The sequence below is a fragment of the Phasianus colchicus genome, chromosome 25 (assembly GCF_987193195.1).
Source record: "Phasianus colchicus chromosome 25, bPhaCol1.hap1.1, whole genome shotgun sequence".
NCBI lineage: Eukaryota > Metazoa > Chordata > Aves > Galliformes > Phasianidae > Phasianus > Phasianus colchicus.
In genome coordinates, this window is record NC_143460.1 from 5,841,694 (window position 1) to 5,854,529 (window position 12,836).

At 57.3% G+C, this 12,836-nt stretch overlaps 1 protein-coding gene across 2 annotated transcripts; it reads left to right on the top strand.

Moving 5' to 3' along the window:
* The first annotated feature begins 2,388 nt into the window (after nucleotides 1-2,388).
* ARL8A (ARF like GTPase 8A) lies at nucleotides 2,389-12,521 on the top strand. 2 transcript variants are annotated; one of them, XM_090124383.1, is made up of 8 exons: nucleotides 2,389-2,502; nucleotides 2,554-2,725; nucleotides 7,446-7,526; nucleotides 8,322-8,395; nucleotides 9,118-9,211; nucleotides 10,332-10,399; nucleotides 10,984-11,054; nucleotides 11,186-12,521. In XM_090124383.1, exons 2-8 carry the CDS (start codon nucleotides 2,603-2,605, stop codon nucleotides 11,233-11,235), a joined length of 561 nt encoding a protein of 186 aa, XP_089980509.1. In that variant the 5' UTR covers nucleotides 2,389-2,502; nucleotides 2,554-2,602; the 3' UTR covers nucleotides 11,236-12,521. The 2 variants fall into 2 exon arrangements, with proteins under 2 accessions (XP_089980509.1, XP_031464430.1); XM_031608570.2 differs by lacking the exon at nucleotides 2,389-2,502 and having other exon boundaries at nucleotides 2,513-2,725.
* Nucleotides 12,522-12,836: the final 315 nt, after the last annotated feature.

Here is a 12,836-nt window from a genome sequence, read left to right on the forward strand (position 1 = left end):
TCCTTAACTCTGCAGTTCTCCTGTCTTGTCAGCAGCCCAGGAAGAGAGGGAACCTCTCTGTGCGTCCCCCACAACATCTGCATCCTCTCCTTGCAGTTCCTACACTCTCAGGGAGTGAAGGAGGAGTGGCCATGCGCTCACACAGCAGAGCAGACCACGCGAGGCCTTTCCTCGTGCTCCCACCAGCAGGACGTGCAACTCGTCTCATGCTTCCAGATGCGTATCAAGAGAGCTGCCAGGGCAGGAGCCGCACAAAGGCTCTCCCAAGACAGGCAGAGACCTGTGGCTGGGGGGGATGCTGTCACCCCTCTCAGATTTCCTATTGGGGCTGGGAGTTTTGCCAGACGAGCTCTCTGATGCTGATCACAATCGGTTCAGCAGTTTTCCTGTCTTTCAATCTCAATTTCTACCCACTCAATCTGTTCAAGGCACTTATCAGCCATTACCACAGCACTATCATCTGGGTATCTCTCAATCCTGCCTGTATTTATTCCCCAAGCACTCGGGGCTGTGCTGAGCTATGGCTGTGCTATTGCAAAACACCATCCCGTGGCTCCTGCAATGTCAAGGGCAAAGTCAGGAGTTCTGTCTGGTCTGGCTATGTCAGGGTACGTCCTGGGAAACTGTGATGTGCCCAGCATGCAAAGGAAAGGAATCACTCCAAAATCCCACACAGGAAGGATGTCATGTTCCCCTGTGCCCTGGGCTGATGTCAATTCCCTGAGCTTGGGCAGACAAATTTCCCATCAGTATCTGTGTGGACTCCAAGCAGCCCACGGCCATGGCCAGGAAGGAGAAATGCTGAGGCACACTGACACTCCAAGGAGCCCAGGGAGCTCACAGAGGCCCTGCAGTCTCCCTGACAGGTCCAGCAGCGGTGGCACCCAGAGAGGATGAGGTGCACCAGCATCATTTGCTCAGCACCAGAGGGACAGGTTGACCTGGTGGCTGGGAGCACTGGGGACACTGAGGGGTGTGGGGGTGGTGTCTATCCCTGCTGCTCTTTGGTTCAGAGTTAAAGAGTGAGATGGGGAACATGGAGAATAAGCCATCCATTCCATCCATTACCCCACGTTGTGGCCGGTCAGTGCAAGAAAAGGGCCTTTTTTGCTCATTTGCTCATGTCTGCCTGGCGTGGGGATGGATCACATAGATCCCCCTCTGCTGCGTTTTGCCTGAATGCTGCATTGATGGAGTTCCTCTGGCAGGGACTGCAGAACAACACGTGCTATCAGGAGGCAATCTGTGCAAACAGCATCAGCGCTGCGGGCGCTTTGGGTGGGAAGCCCCAAACTGGTGTAGGGACATTCTCTGGGCTGAAATCTGTTACTAAACATCTTCAGGCAGAAAATTGCACACAAGAATTGGGAGACACCGAATTTTTCACCGGTATGAGGAGGAGCTACATGGGAGCAATGACACAAAGCGATGAGATTGCTGCTTCTTTAGGGCCCCGCCTCGAAAGTGTGGGGATCTTCAGCAGCCTGCAGCATCTCTGAAAACAAAATGGTTTCTGTCTCTGTAAAAGGCAGCTTCCCAGCGGCTCACAGCACATGATGGAAACCACTTCCCACCCTGAATTATCGCAGGCTCTGAGGCACCCACAGCAGATCCAATGACAGCTCAGCTTTCCTTTTCCGTGCCCACTTCTCGGGCAGCCCTGCAGCACGGAGAGCTGCGGCTTCGTCCCGTGGGAGCGCGAGCGGCCGGCCGGGCAGCGGGACCCTCGGCAGCCGAGATGAAGGCTCTGCCCGGAGCGCGGAGAGCCCTGCCAGCTCGGCCGGTGCTGGCGATAGCATGGAGTCACAGGACGCTATGAGGTGGAAGGGGCCCTTAAGGCCGTGTGGTCCCACTCCCTGCCGCGCACCAGGACAGCCCCAGCCCCAGCAGCGCTCACAGCCCTGCCTGGGGGCTGCAGGGACGGGGCAGCACCGCCTCCGTGACCGACCTCAATCCCCGCTCTTTCAGTCTGAAGCCACCTCCCCTCGCCCAACGCACAGAGCCGCTGTGCGCCCCGTCCCCTTTCAGCCCCTCCGGATCGCCGCTCGCGGCAGGCTGTGAGATGACCTTCCGTAAGGAGAGCGGTGCCGCGCTGCAGCTCCCCGCACGAGGAGAGCCGCTGCGAGGCGGAGCAGAGCCCCGGGATGGCGGAACGCGGGACGTTCTGAGCCCCGCTCGCCCCGCCCGGCCTCCACGCTCCGCATCGCGCCCCGCCCAGCAGGGGGCGCTGTGACACGCGGTGCAGCTGCTGGGCGCGGCGTCGCCTCGCCGCGTCACCGGGCCCGGGCCGCGCAGGCCGCGCCTCGCGTCCTCCCGGCCGGCAGGGGGCGCTGTGAGCGGCGGCGAGCGGCGCGGGCCCCACCCGGCGCGGCGCGGTGCGGCAGGAGGCGCGCGGACAATACCGGGGCGGCGGCGCGGCGCGGCCCGGCGGTGCGGCGGGGTTCGGCGCGGCCCGGCCCGGTTCCACCCGCTTCGGCCCGGCTCTGGTAGGGCTCGGCTCGCCTCCGCCCGCCTGCGCACGGTTCGGCCCGGCTCTGGTAGGGCTCGGCTCGCCTCCGCCCGCCTGCGCACGGTTCGGCCCGGCGGGGCTCGGCGCGGCAGCATGCTGGCCCTTTTCAACAAGCTGCTGGACTGGTTCCGGGCGCTGTTCTGGAAGGAGGAGATGGAGCTGACCCTGGTGGGGCTGCAGTACTCGGGCAAAACCACGTTCGTCAACGTCATCGCGGTGAGTCCGCGCCCCGCGCCGCCCCGCACCCCGCGGCCGTCGGGGCCGGGCCTCCCCCCGCCGCCCGCCCCCCGGCAGCCCGGCCCGGCGCGCTCCCGGGAGCCCCGGCGCTGCCCTCGGTTCTGCCCGCTCCGCCGCGGTCCGGTCCGAGGCCCGGCCGTCGCCCTGCCCGCTGCCGCCGGGGTTCGGCCCCGCGAGGCCCGTTTGCCCCGCGCTTCCCGTCCGCGGCGGCGGGTTTCGCTCTCCGTGCGGCTGCGCGGAGCTCCGCTCCCAGAGCGCGGCTCGGCTCCCAGCTGGGCGCTGCCGCCGGGCCGCCGCGTCCCCCGGCGGTTCGTCCCGCCCCGCCCCGCCCCGCCCGTCGTCCCGCACCGCGCGGCCCCGCAGCCCGAACCCGGCTGCGCCCGCAGGGCCGCCCCGCGAAGCCCCTTCCCCCCCCGCGTTCGGGTTCTGCCCGCCGTCTCCAGACGCGGGACGGGGCCGGGCTGCGGGGAATCTCGGGGTTTCATTGAGGGCTGCCTGGCCGCCCCAGTTCCCGGCTGTGGCCCCGATGCGCGCTGCCCTTGCTCCTCGGCTCTGAAGCAAAGCGAGTTATTTCTGCTCGCTCGGAAGCTGCTGCGCTGTCAAACGTGGTTTTGCAGCTAATTTAGCAGCTTCGGTGCACTGCAGCTGTGCTCCGTGGGTGGGTTTCCGTTGGTAGTGGGCATGGCAGGCATGGGGACCGGCCTTCCCACAACCGGCCTTCCCACAGGCCCGCTGGCACGGTGCGGCACCTCCCTGCTCCGAGCCCCGAGGTGCAGCTCAGGGTGTTCCCTTGCCCAGTGCTGGCAGCTGCTGCGTGCGCTCAGCACAGCCTGGTGCCCCCAGCGCCCCTCCGTGAGCGCGGCTGACGGAGCTCCGTGCCTGCTCTGTCTGCAGGGAGTCCTTCCAGGCCGTGTTGTCCCTGCCGTTCAGCGCTCCGCTTTGCAGCCTCGTGTCGGGTGGGACGCAGCAGTGCCACGTGTGGGCTGGTCCCGCTGCCGCTCTGTTAGTGGCAACAGAGGCCGTGTTAAGAAAAATCCAGCAGAAAATAATTTCTTCCCTCTTGAAATGGAGCTTTACTCCAAAGCTGCTGAGCTGTTTTGTCTATGTGTCTGCCTGGAAATAGTGGGGATGCCCATCACCTCCTTGCTTTTCCAAGAGCCCTGTCCCCACGTGTCCCTCCTCCCCAGCCATGCCTGATGGCTTCTGGGGTTCCCAGTTCTGCACGTGAACGGCTCACATGTGACAGTTCTGCAGCATACAGGACTCCAGTGCAAGACTCGAGGACTCATTCTGCTTAGCCACTACGGCTGGTGTAGGGAACTGGGATGTCTGGTTATTCCAGCAGCTCTTGAGGGAGGTTCCAGTGCTTGGGCTAAAGCTGGCTGCGTGTTCTGCTGGTGTTAAGCAGTTGGTGATGGGTTGTGCAGCACCCTGCAGTCACTTTGGCTGTGGTTATTGGGCAAGGTGCTCAGGCTCTGCAGGTGGGCCTCCTGTCTGTGAAGTTATTTGGACAGTTCAGATTTTTTTTTGGCAGACACACACTGAAAACAAACAGTGATCTTTGAGGTGACGTCCTGTAAATATGGACTTGCCAGAGACAAGATGCCAAAAAATCCCAACAGGATCTGCATGAGGAGCATTGGAACCATCTCATCTGTCTTTAAGGTGTTGGAACAGAAGTGTTAGAAGGAGAAGTGGCTGTGATTCAGACTTCTGGGTGAAAGAAAAAACAACTGAACTCTTGAAAAGCATCTGATTTCAGCACTGCTGCAGAGATTTTCCAAGAAATCTGTGGGTCCAGATGACATTCCACAGTCTGAAGATTTGTGCTTGCACTGGAGCTGCTTACGGAGGCTTTGCATCTTCCAGCATTTTTAGCTGCTGTTCTTCACCAGGCTGCAAAAATGGAAGTCAGGTGCTTGGAAGACGGGCTGGCTGCCTGCAGAGCTGCAGCCCTGCTGCTGCCGTGCCAGGGGGGGCTTTGCTGCAGGTGGCCACGGTCAGCCAAAGGCAAAGGGAACTCCTGGTGTGTCACTGGCTGATGTTTCTTTCCCAGGTGATGTCCTCGAGTTCCCCCACAGCATAACCTAAGCTCTGGGTGCAGCAAAGAGCTGCGTTGTAATTATTTTTCTTTTTTTTTAATGAAAGAGCACAAACTTAAAAGGAAGTGTCAGTGAGAATGTAAACAGCAGTGGGTGCAAATGGGTGCAAAGATAAAAGGCAGCGTGGGACTGAGCAGCTCAGCTTGGAAGTCTGTGGTCCAAACCCTCTCGGAGCCTCAGAGATGGATCCAGCTTTGAGGAGCTCAGTGGGGCTTTGTTTCTCTGCCTGGCTCTTGTAGCATCTCCTGGTCCGTGCCGTGGTCTGCCTGGGCTGAGAGGTTGTGTCTGGATGTCTCAGTGCCTGTCAGCTCTTTAACTCTCACCCTTTCCTCCCGTGCTGCTTGGGGTGGGGGTTGGCTTGATTTCCTTGAGTGCTTTGTAGAGACTGAGAGAGGAGCAGAGGCCCCAGGGCCTGTGGATGTGGGAGGGCTGGCTGAGGTGCAAGCCCCAAACCTGGGGGCTGACGCCCAGTCGGTCTGGTTTGTGGATGCTTGCTCCTTAAGAGGGATGAACAACAAAGTGCTGGAATTCAGTTCTGGCGTGCTTAGAGCCCATCCACCCTCTGCTGGGTTCCCCATTTTTCTTGTTCTTATTTTTTTAATTATTTTTTTCTCAAGGCAAAAAAAGCACACTCCTCATTTCCTCTGCAACCAGTGAATGTGTCAGCACTGGTCTAGCTCCGGGCTTCATTACACCTGCTTTGTAATTATTGCCATTATACAGATTTTCTCCACTGACTCTACTTCTCAGTAGCAGCAGCTTCCAGCAGGTGGAAGAATTGGTTTCTATGGGCACTGCTTAAATATTTACTTCCTTCTCATCTTTACAACCTCAGAGGAAGGAAGGCTTTCATTTAGGCTCAGTTTTACCTCCCAGGCCATGCTACACACCCCAGAATTTCAGGGCAGAGGATGGTACCAGCCTGGACCCGCTCCTCCTGCTCCACTGTGCTGTTCAGCACTGCAGCAGCCATCGGCAGGGTTCTGCCCTTCTCACTTCTGCAGCTCGAGTGGACCGGCATGGCAGCATCCCAGGAGATAAATCGTGCCCTGGGATGGGATGTGGGAGAAGGCAGCAGCTGGGGAATGGGGTCTGGCACGTTTGGGGCTGTGGTGTGATGCTGAAGAAGCAAAAACAGCACAAAGATTTTCTTCTTTTATCTGGGAAACCTCATTTTCCTGAAAGAAACTGAGCTTCAGTGTTACCATGTTCTTTATCTTCAGTATTCATTTAAAAAAAAGAAAAAAGGTTTTAGCTGCATTGCAGAGGGTAGGATGAGTCTGTCCTGTGGAGCAGCTGATGCCTGTGGGGCAGGGCAGCGTGGGCCATGCTGACATTGCGTGGGCTCTTGGAGCAACTGGGGCAGCCCACAGATGTGCTCCCCAGGCCCTGGAGCTGAGGACTGCAGTGCTGGATGTCCCTGCAGCCTGGTTGGGGTTCCTGCTGTGCAGGAAGCCTGGGATACTGAGCTCCTAAGGAAGGAGGCAGCTCAGGATGGTGTGGCTGTGAGCAGGTCGTGTCTGGGGCAGTGCTGTGCTGAGAAGGGGTGACAGCCCACCAGCATCCTCAGGTGTGGGACAGTGCCTGGCCTGGCAGGTGCTGCTGTGGGTGTGTGCTGCAGAGGACAGGGCTGGGACTGAGCTGCAGGCTCTGCTCATCCCCACGAGAGCCGGGAACCCAGCGGGGAGTTGGTGGGGCTGGGCAGAAGCATCACTTGTCTTCACATGGGGCCCCAAAGCAGCGTGGCTGTGTGGGATTCTGAAGGCACCCTGGGGATGTCACATGCCCAGCCTGGGCTTATTGGATGGGGGAGTGGGTTTGAGTGCTGGAGCAGTTCTGCAGCCCTCCTCTCCATCCTTCTTCCCTACTGCTGGTCCCCAGGGTGCTTTCTGAGTGCACTTTGGCTCAGAGACCTCTTGGCTGCTTTCTTTGCTGTCAGGATGCAAAAGGGAAATGAAAAACGGAAGCGGCGCGTATTGCAGAGCTATTGGAAGAGGTTTGGAAAATCCTGAGGACTGGCTAAATTCTGCTTATCAGAAAATGGCATCAACTGCCTTCTCTTTGTGTGGTTTGAGATCTCGGGCTGCAGGATTTCATGCTGGCTTTAAATGGGTTTTATGAATGGGCCTTCGCTGTTGTCCTGAAGTCACCTTGGAGGGCTGGGGGCTGGAGCTGATTGGAGAGGAGTGTAATTATCTCACCAAGGCGTCAGATCCCGGGGCTGAGGTGGGCTGTGAAAGCCCAGCACTGTCCCACCCCTCCAGCACGGCGAGGCGGATCTCCCTCAGCAGAGGGAGGTTTGTGCTCACTGCTCTGACAGCACTAACCCAGTTTTGTGGTGGCGGTGGGATGCTGCAAATCTGCAGCAATTTCATGCTTCAGCCCAGCACATGGCTGAGCTCTGCTGCCTGTGTGTGGATGAGGCACTTCAACAGCCAAGGGGCAGCTCGTGGGGATGGGGGGGTGGGAGATGAGGCCCCCGCAGAGGGTTTGGGTTTGTTTCTAGCCAGACTCTCAGCCCCTGCGGAGCTGCTGCACTCCCTGGGGCAGGCTGTGGGTTTCTGAGCCTCCTAATGCTGTCTGGCTTGTCCTTGCAGTCAGGCCAGTTCAATGAAGACATGATCCCAACGGTGGGCTTCAATATGAGGAAGATCACCAAAGGGAACGTTACCATAAAGGTAAGGTGCAGAAGATGCCTTCGCAAGTGCAGGCTCGTGGGGTGAAAGTTGGGGTGAGGGCTGACCTGTGGGCTCTCCTGTTGGAGGCTGAAGGATCCCAGCAGTGCCAGCTGCTTGTTCCTAAGGATTGCTATTAGGAAGATGTGCCCTTGAGGTTTGCATGGTGCCCTCCAGAGGAGATTGTGAGTAGGGATGGAGGAGATCTGGACCTTTGCAGTAAGAGCCAGGCCAGGCTGCAAAGCTGGAGCTTGCTGGTCAGGATTTGTAGACATGGTCACCTTGCTGAGAGTGGGAGGGTTGGGGAGAAAGGGCACAGCTTTAGGCATGGTCTCTGCCTTGAGGGTGAAGGGAGAAGAGGTTTCTGCCCCCCTGGGCCGTCAAGGTCCCCAGACTGTACTAGGAGGTAACTGTGGGCTGGTCATCTGCTGCAGCTCATCTGGAATGCTTCAGTGTTCCTGAGAGCAGGCCTACTGCTTTTAAGTGGTAAATGCGTCAGTTCCTCCAGGATCCTGGGATGGTGGGCATGGGGAAGAGCCCCGGGCTCTGGCCAGGGCAGCTCTCTGTGTGAGCAGAGGCTTGTCAGAGCCTCTCTGAGTCGCAGGAGGCACTGACCCAGGACTAATGCTCTCCAGCTGCTTGCCAAGGTTTCTTCTTTCTTTATCGAGTCTGGAACCTCATCCTTGGGTTTGAGATCAGGCGCTGTGGGTACAGAGGAGACGGGGCTGCATTTAGTGCATGCTGGAGGGGCAGCCTGTGATGGGGGGGTTGTGCTAATGGCTCTTCTTCCTGTCACAGCTCTGGGACATTGGTGGCCAGCCGCGCTTTCGCAGCATGTGGGAGCGGTACTGCCGTGGAGTGAGTGCCATCGTGTGAGTATCCATCAGTGGCAGTGACAAGATGCAGCTTGGCCAGCCATGGGGACCTTCATCCTTTGTACCCTACCTGAGGGTGCTGAGCAAGGCTGAGCAGCTCCGCCACTGGGACTGGCACAGTGCAGGGCATTGCAGTCTCAGTGCCTCCGTGGGCTTTGAGTACAGGGCAGCAAATGGACCTCGAGTGTCTCCAGAATAACAGCCCTGTAGAGCCTTCCCTTCCATGCAGCATTCCTCAGCCTAGCTGTACGCCTTGGATCTTGCCTTTCCCTGCTCCCTTGGTTTCTTTGTGCTGCTCAGTCATCAGAGGGACTGAGCAAAGGTCAGTGGGGTCTTGGCCCTTTTCGAGAGGACAGTGTGAGGGGTAATGGCCAGCAGTGTATTCCCAGGTCCATGTTTATGCTGCTGAGTGAACCTTGTGCTTAGAGAAGTCTGTGCAACACTTGCTGCTGACTGTCAGCAGTCTGTGAGTGTCCTTGCATGTCCCCTACTTGCAAATATTGCAGGAAGCTCACTCCCAGAGAGTCCAAGATGGAGACAAGTCTGGCAAAGACATTCAGGGGAAGCAGACTGCATACTCCTAAGAACAAATATTTACCTGAGAGCTGAGGTTGGAGTTGTTCAAACCCAGTTAGAAAATCAGATTTTTGTGGTCTCCAGCAGCTGACCAGTTCTCTCACAGGCCACGTGCCTGTGCTCAGGGTGTCCTTCCTTTTCAGGTACATGGTGGATGCTGCTGACCAGGAGAAGATCGAGGCCTCAAAGAATGAACTTCATAACCTGCTGGACAAGCCGCAGCTCCAGGGCATCCCGGTGAGCTGCTGCCTGGGTAGGATACCCTCATCCACTGCCACACACACCATCCCCACTGCACTCCTGCTGAAACTGGGAAAGTGACATTTTCTATCTCAGGGCTGAACAGCACTTCCAGCACTAGGAGGGAGGCTTAGAAGAGACCAAGAGAAACCCTTATGTGTGAGACTGACCACCTGCATGAATTTGCACCTTTTTTATGAGGGAAGACCTTAAGGTTTCATCACCCCGTAGCACAGCTGCTCGACTGTGACATTTGCAGGAGATGAGCTGTCAGCAGTGGGACTCACAGTTGGCACACTGCATGTGCCAGGGTGGGATGCTGACGGAGCCTCCAGAATTGGCATCCTTGGAAAGGAGCTAATCTAGGACCTTGCACCACATCCCAAGCATTCATGGCCAACTAATTTAAGCCTCTGACATAACACACTGCATTTGCAGCACTTCAGAGTGCTCTTTTTTAAGAACAAGGCTACTCCAAATGTAAATTGGGGGACGCTGTATTGCTGTGCTGCTGCAGAGGCCCTGATTTACAGCAGCCTCAGTGCTGTCCTTGTCAGATGACAGTCGTGTGGTTCTCTCAGGAGCGATGAGGAAGTCCAGCCTGGGGCTTATTTTCTTTGTGTAGTCCTAGGATTTCTTTGTGGATGTCAAAAGCCTTGAAGTAAGAGATCAGTGGGTACTGCAAACAGCCAGTGCTTTTTTTGGGCTGGCTGCCTGCAGGGAGCAAGGCTCTGCAGGGTGTTTGTATCCTGATAATGTCAATTTTAGCCCATCCAGCCTCACTTGAATTTTTTGCTCAAAGGTAAGTGGCTCCTGGAGGAGTGTCCTACATGCCTCAAGGGAAACTGGTGCCCTTCAGAGAGGATAGAGTGTGGGCCAGCTTCTCAGTGGGACAAGAAAGTATTCAGGAGATGCTGGGTACAAGCCAATTAACACCGTTAATGGAGGTGCTCTGCCTTCTCATTGCCTGCTGAAGGGATTTTCTCTGTCCAGGTACTCTGGTGAAGTAGCCTGGATTTCCTACATCCCAAACAGGTCTTGGTTCAGGGTGCCAGGCTCAGTTCCCTGCCCACTCTGGTGCTCAGGAGCTTCACATGTCCCCTCTCCCCTTCTACAGGTCCTAGTCCTGGGGAACAAGCGAGATCTCCCTGGTGCCTTGGATGAGAAGGAGCTCATTGAGAAGATGTAAGTGTGGGTGGCCCCGGGCTGGGACAGGAGCTGCCTGCAGCAGCTCAACCAGCGGGCGGGCTGCAGAAGCTGGGACAGCAGCTGGGCTCTGTGTGCCACTGGGGGGCGTGGGGGCCCGGCACGCCGTGCTCAGTGCTCTGCAGTGGCACAGGGTGCCACCATCCCAGGGAGCTCAGCTCCGGGCATCTCCACACGACTGCTCAGAGATTTCCCTTATCCTGTGTGCACCCCGTGCCGTTCCCAAGTCCTTTGTGCCCCATCTCCCAGCTGTGCTGTGTAACTGAATTTTAGGATGCTCTGAACAAAGCTGTGAGATTTCTTGGCCAGGATCTTCTTGAGGCCAGGTTCCTCCTGCCTGTCATGCAGCCCCTGTGCTAGCCTGGCTGTCAGACAGCAGGAGCAATGCAACGGTGTCTTCACTCAACCTTCCTTGGAGTCCCCAAGATCCTGGGGACTTTGCCCTTACAGGGGTACCCCCCTTCTCAGAGCCTGAGTCCAAAGGGACTTGAGGCATCACCCATTGCTGCAGAGAGTGCAGTCTGTGGAGTCTGCAGCACTCAGACTCAGTTCCTCTCCTGCAGGAACCTGTCTGCCATCCAGGACCGAGAGATTTGTTGCTACTCCATCTCTTGCAAAGAAAAGGACAACATTGGTGAGTGCCAGTGGCTCAGGGTGCTGGTGGGTGGGGACCAGGGCTTATTGCAGTGCACCTAGGTTGCTCCCCCAGTACAGGAGGGGAGGATAGCTGAAGGGAGAGGCTGTAAACACCCCTTGCCTTTGCAGACATCACCCTACAGTGGCTTATTCAGCACTCGAAGTCCAGGAGAAGCTGAGATCCCTTGGACTGCAGCTCAGATCGGGAAGATGCCATTGTACAAGCCCATACCCCCTTCCTTCTCCTGCTCTGTCCCTCCAGCTCTCTCTCTCTAGATGGGTATTTTTAGGGGACCCCAGACTCCACTCGCATTGAGGTGGAGCCCTTGTTTTTATTGTAAAGAAAATGTCTGACTCTGCCCTCCTTTCCTCTCTCTGTCTCTTCTTCCCATTTTGGCACTGTTCTGTTGTTGTCTGTGTATACAGTATATATATATGTATATATATTTTAATTTTTTAATTTAAGCACTAGCGCTGTTACTAAACTGGGCCCTGTGAGCTGTAGGAAGGCTGTGGGCTGCCCGAGTTCAGCACTGGGAGGAGGATGAGGTGCATGGCAGACAGCAGCCCCCAGGACGGGGCTGGGTAGGGCTGCAGGCAAGTCCCCCAGGAGTCCTCGCTCCTTCCTGGGGTGAGGAGGAGGTGTAGCACCCTGGGGCTGCGGGGAGCACTCCTGTGCTGTCCTTCCCCAGGCTTCAGTCCCCACAGGCAGGGTTTGTGGGGGCAATGCCATCTCCCCCCACCCCAAAGCTCTTCACCCCAGCATGGGGATGGGGGTTGGTCACAGCCCACTTCCATCAGCCTGCCCACATTGCCCTCAGCTGCCCCCACCTCTCCTCGCTGCCCTGGGCACCTCACCCCCGTACCCCTGGGTGCCCCAGCCTGCCCAGTTGTGCACACTGGTTCTGGCTTTGCTGCCCCACCTCAGAGTGCTGGGTGGCACAGCTGGCTCCTTTACTGCACGTGGGGGGGGAGAAGAGAGGAGACCTCAAAGAGCCGGAGTGTCTTTGTCCCTTTGTGCTGAGTTATTGGGTCTGTGCTGGTGCAGCCTTGGGGTTGCTTGGGGCTGGTGGGGGGTGGGATATTTCTGGGTAAGGGGGGAATGCTGGCAGCAGCAGGGAGGGTGGGCCAGGTCTGCCATAGTGGGAAGGCACTGGCCCTGTCCCCAGCCCCAGTGGGGTTGTGGGGATGGCCAGTGATGGGGGTTTTCAGCTCCTGCATGGCTCCTGGGGGTGGTGAGGCCTGGGGGGTTCTCTTCTGTTCTCATTTTTGCAGAATTGCACAAAGAGAGGTTTCCTTTTTTTTTTTTTTAATTTAATGGATTGTAAAGTGTCGTCATCCCTCTCCACCCCATTTTTTTTTAAGCGATATTTTGGCGCAGATTTGACCTCTGTTGGGAAATGATTCTTGTAACTGTACAATTTTTTTGCCTCCTAATAATAATAAATTAACAATTTTGCGTTGGTGGGTGTGGTTGCAGTTATTGCTTCCTCTCTGCCACTGTCTTCCTCCCCTCCCCCCCAGCTTAGGGCTATGCCTGTGCCTTGGGGTACCCTGCAGTACCTGGTGCCTCTATCCGGATTGCAGTCCCCATGATGCCACTCAGGACCTGCTGGAACCAATCTGAGGGCTCCCAGTGCATTGTTTACACATGGAGATGGGCTCCAAGCCCTCCAGCTGTGGCCATCGCTGCTTCTGGATTCTCCTCTCACCCACACTGTGTTCTGGGCCTATCATGGGATAGCAGTGCTGGATTTGGAGCAGCTATGCTGGAGGGCTC

Excerpts from the sequence above, each read along its gene's own strand:
- ARL8A (XM_090124383.1), top strand. The coding sequence starts at position 2,603 with ATGCTGGCCCTTTTCAACAAGCTGCTGGACTGGTTCCGGGCGCTGTTC. Across the intron at positions 7,527-8,321 it reads AAGGGAACGTTACCATAAAG|CTCTGGGACATTGGTGGCCA; the intron begins GTAAGGTGCAGA and ends TTCCTGTCACAG. Across the intron at positions 8,396-9,117 it reads CGTGGAGTGAGTGCCATCGT|GTACATGGTGGATGCTGCTG; the intron begins GTGAGTATCCAT and ends CTTCCTTTTCAG.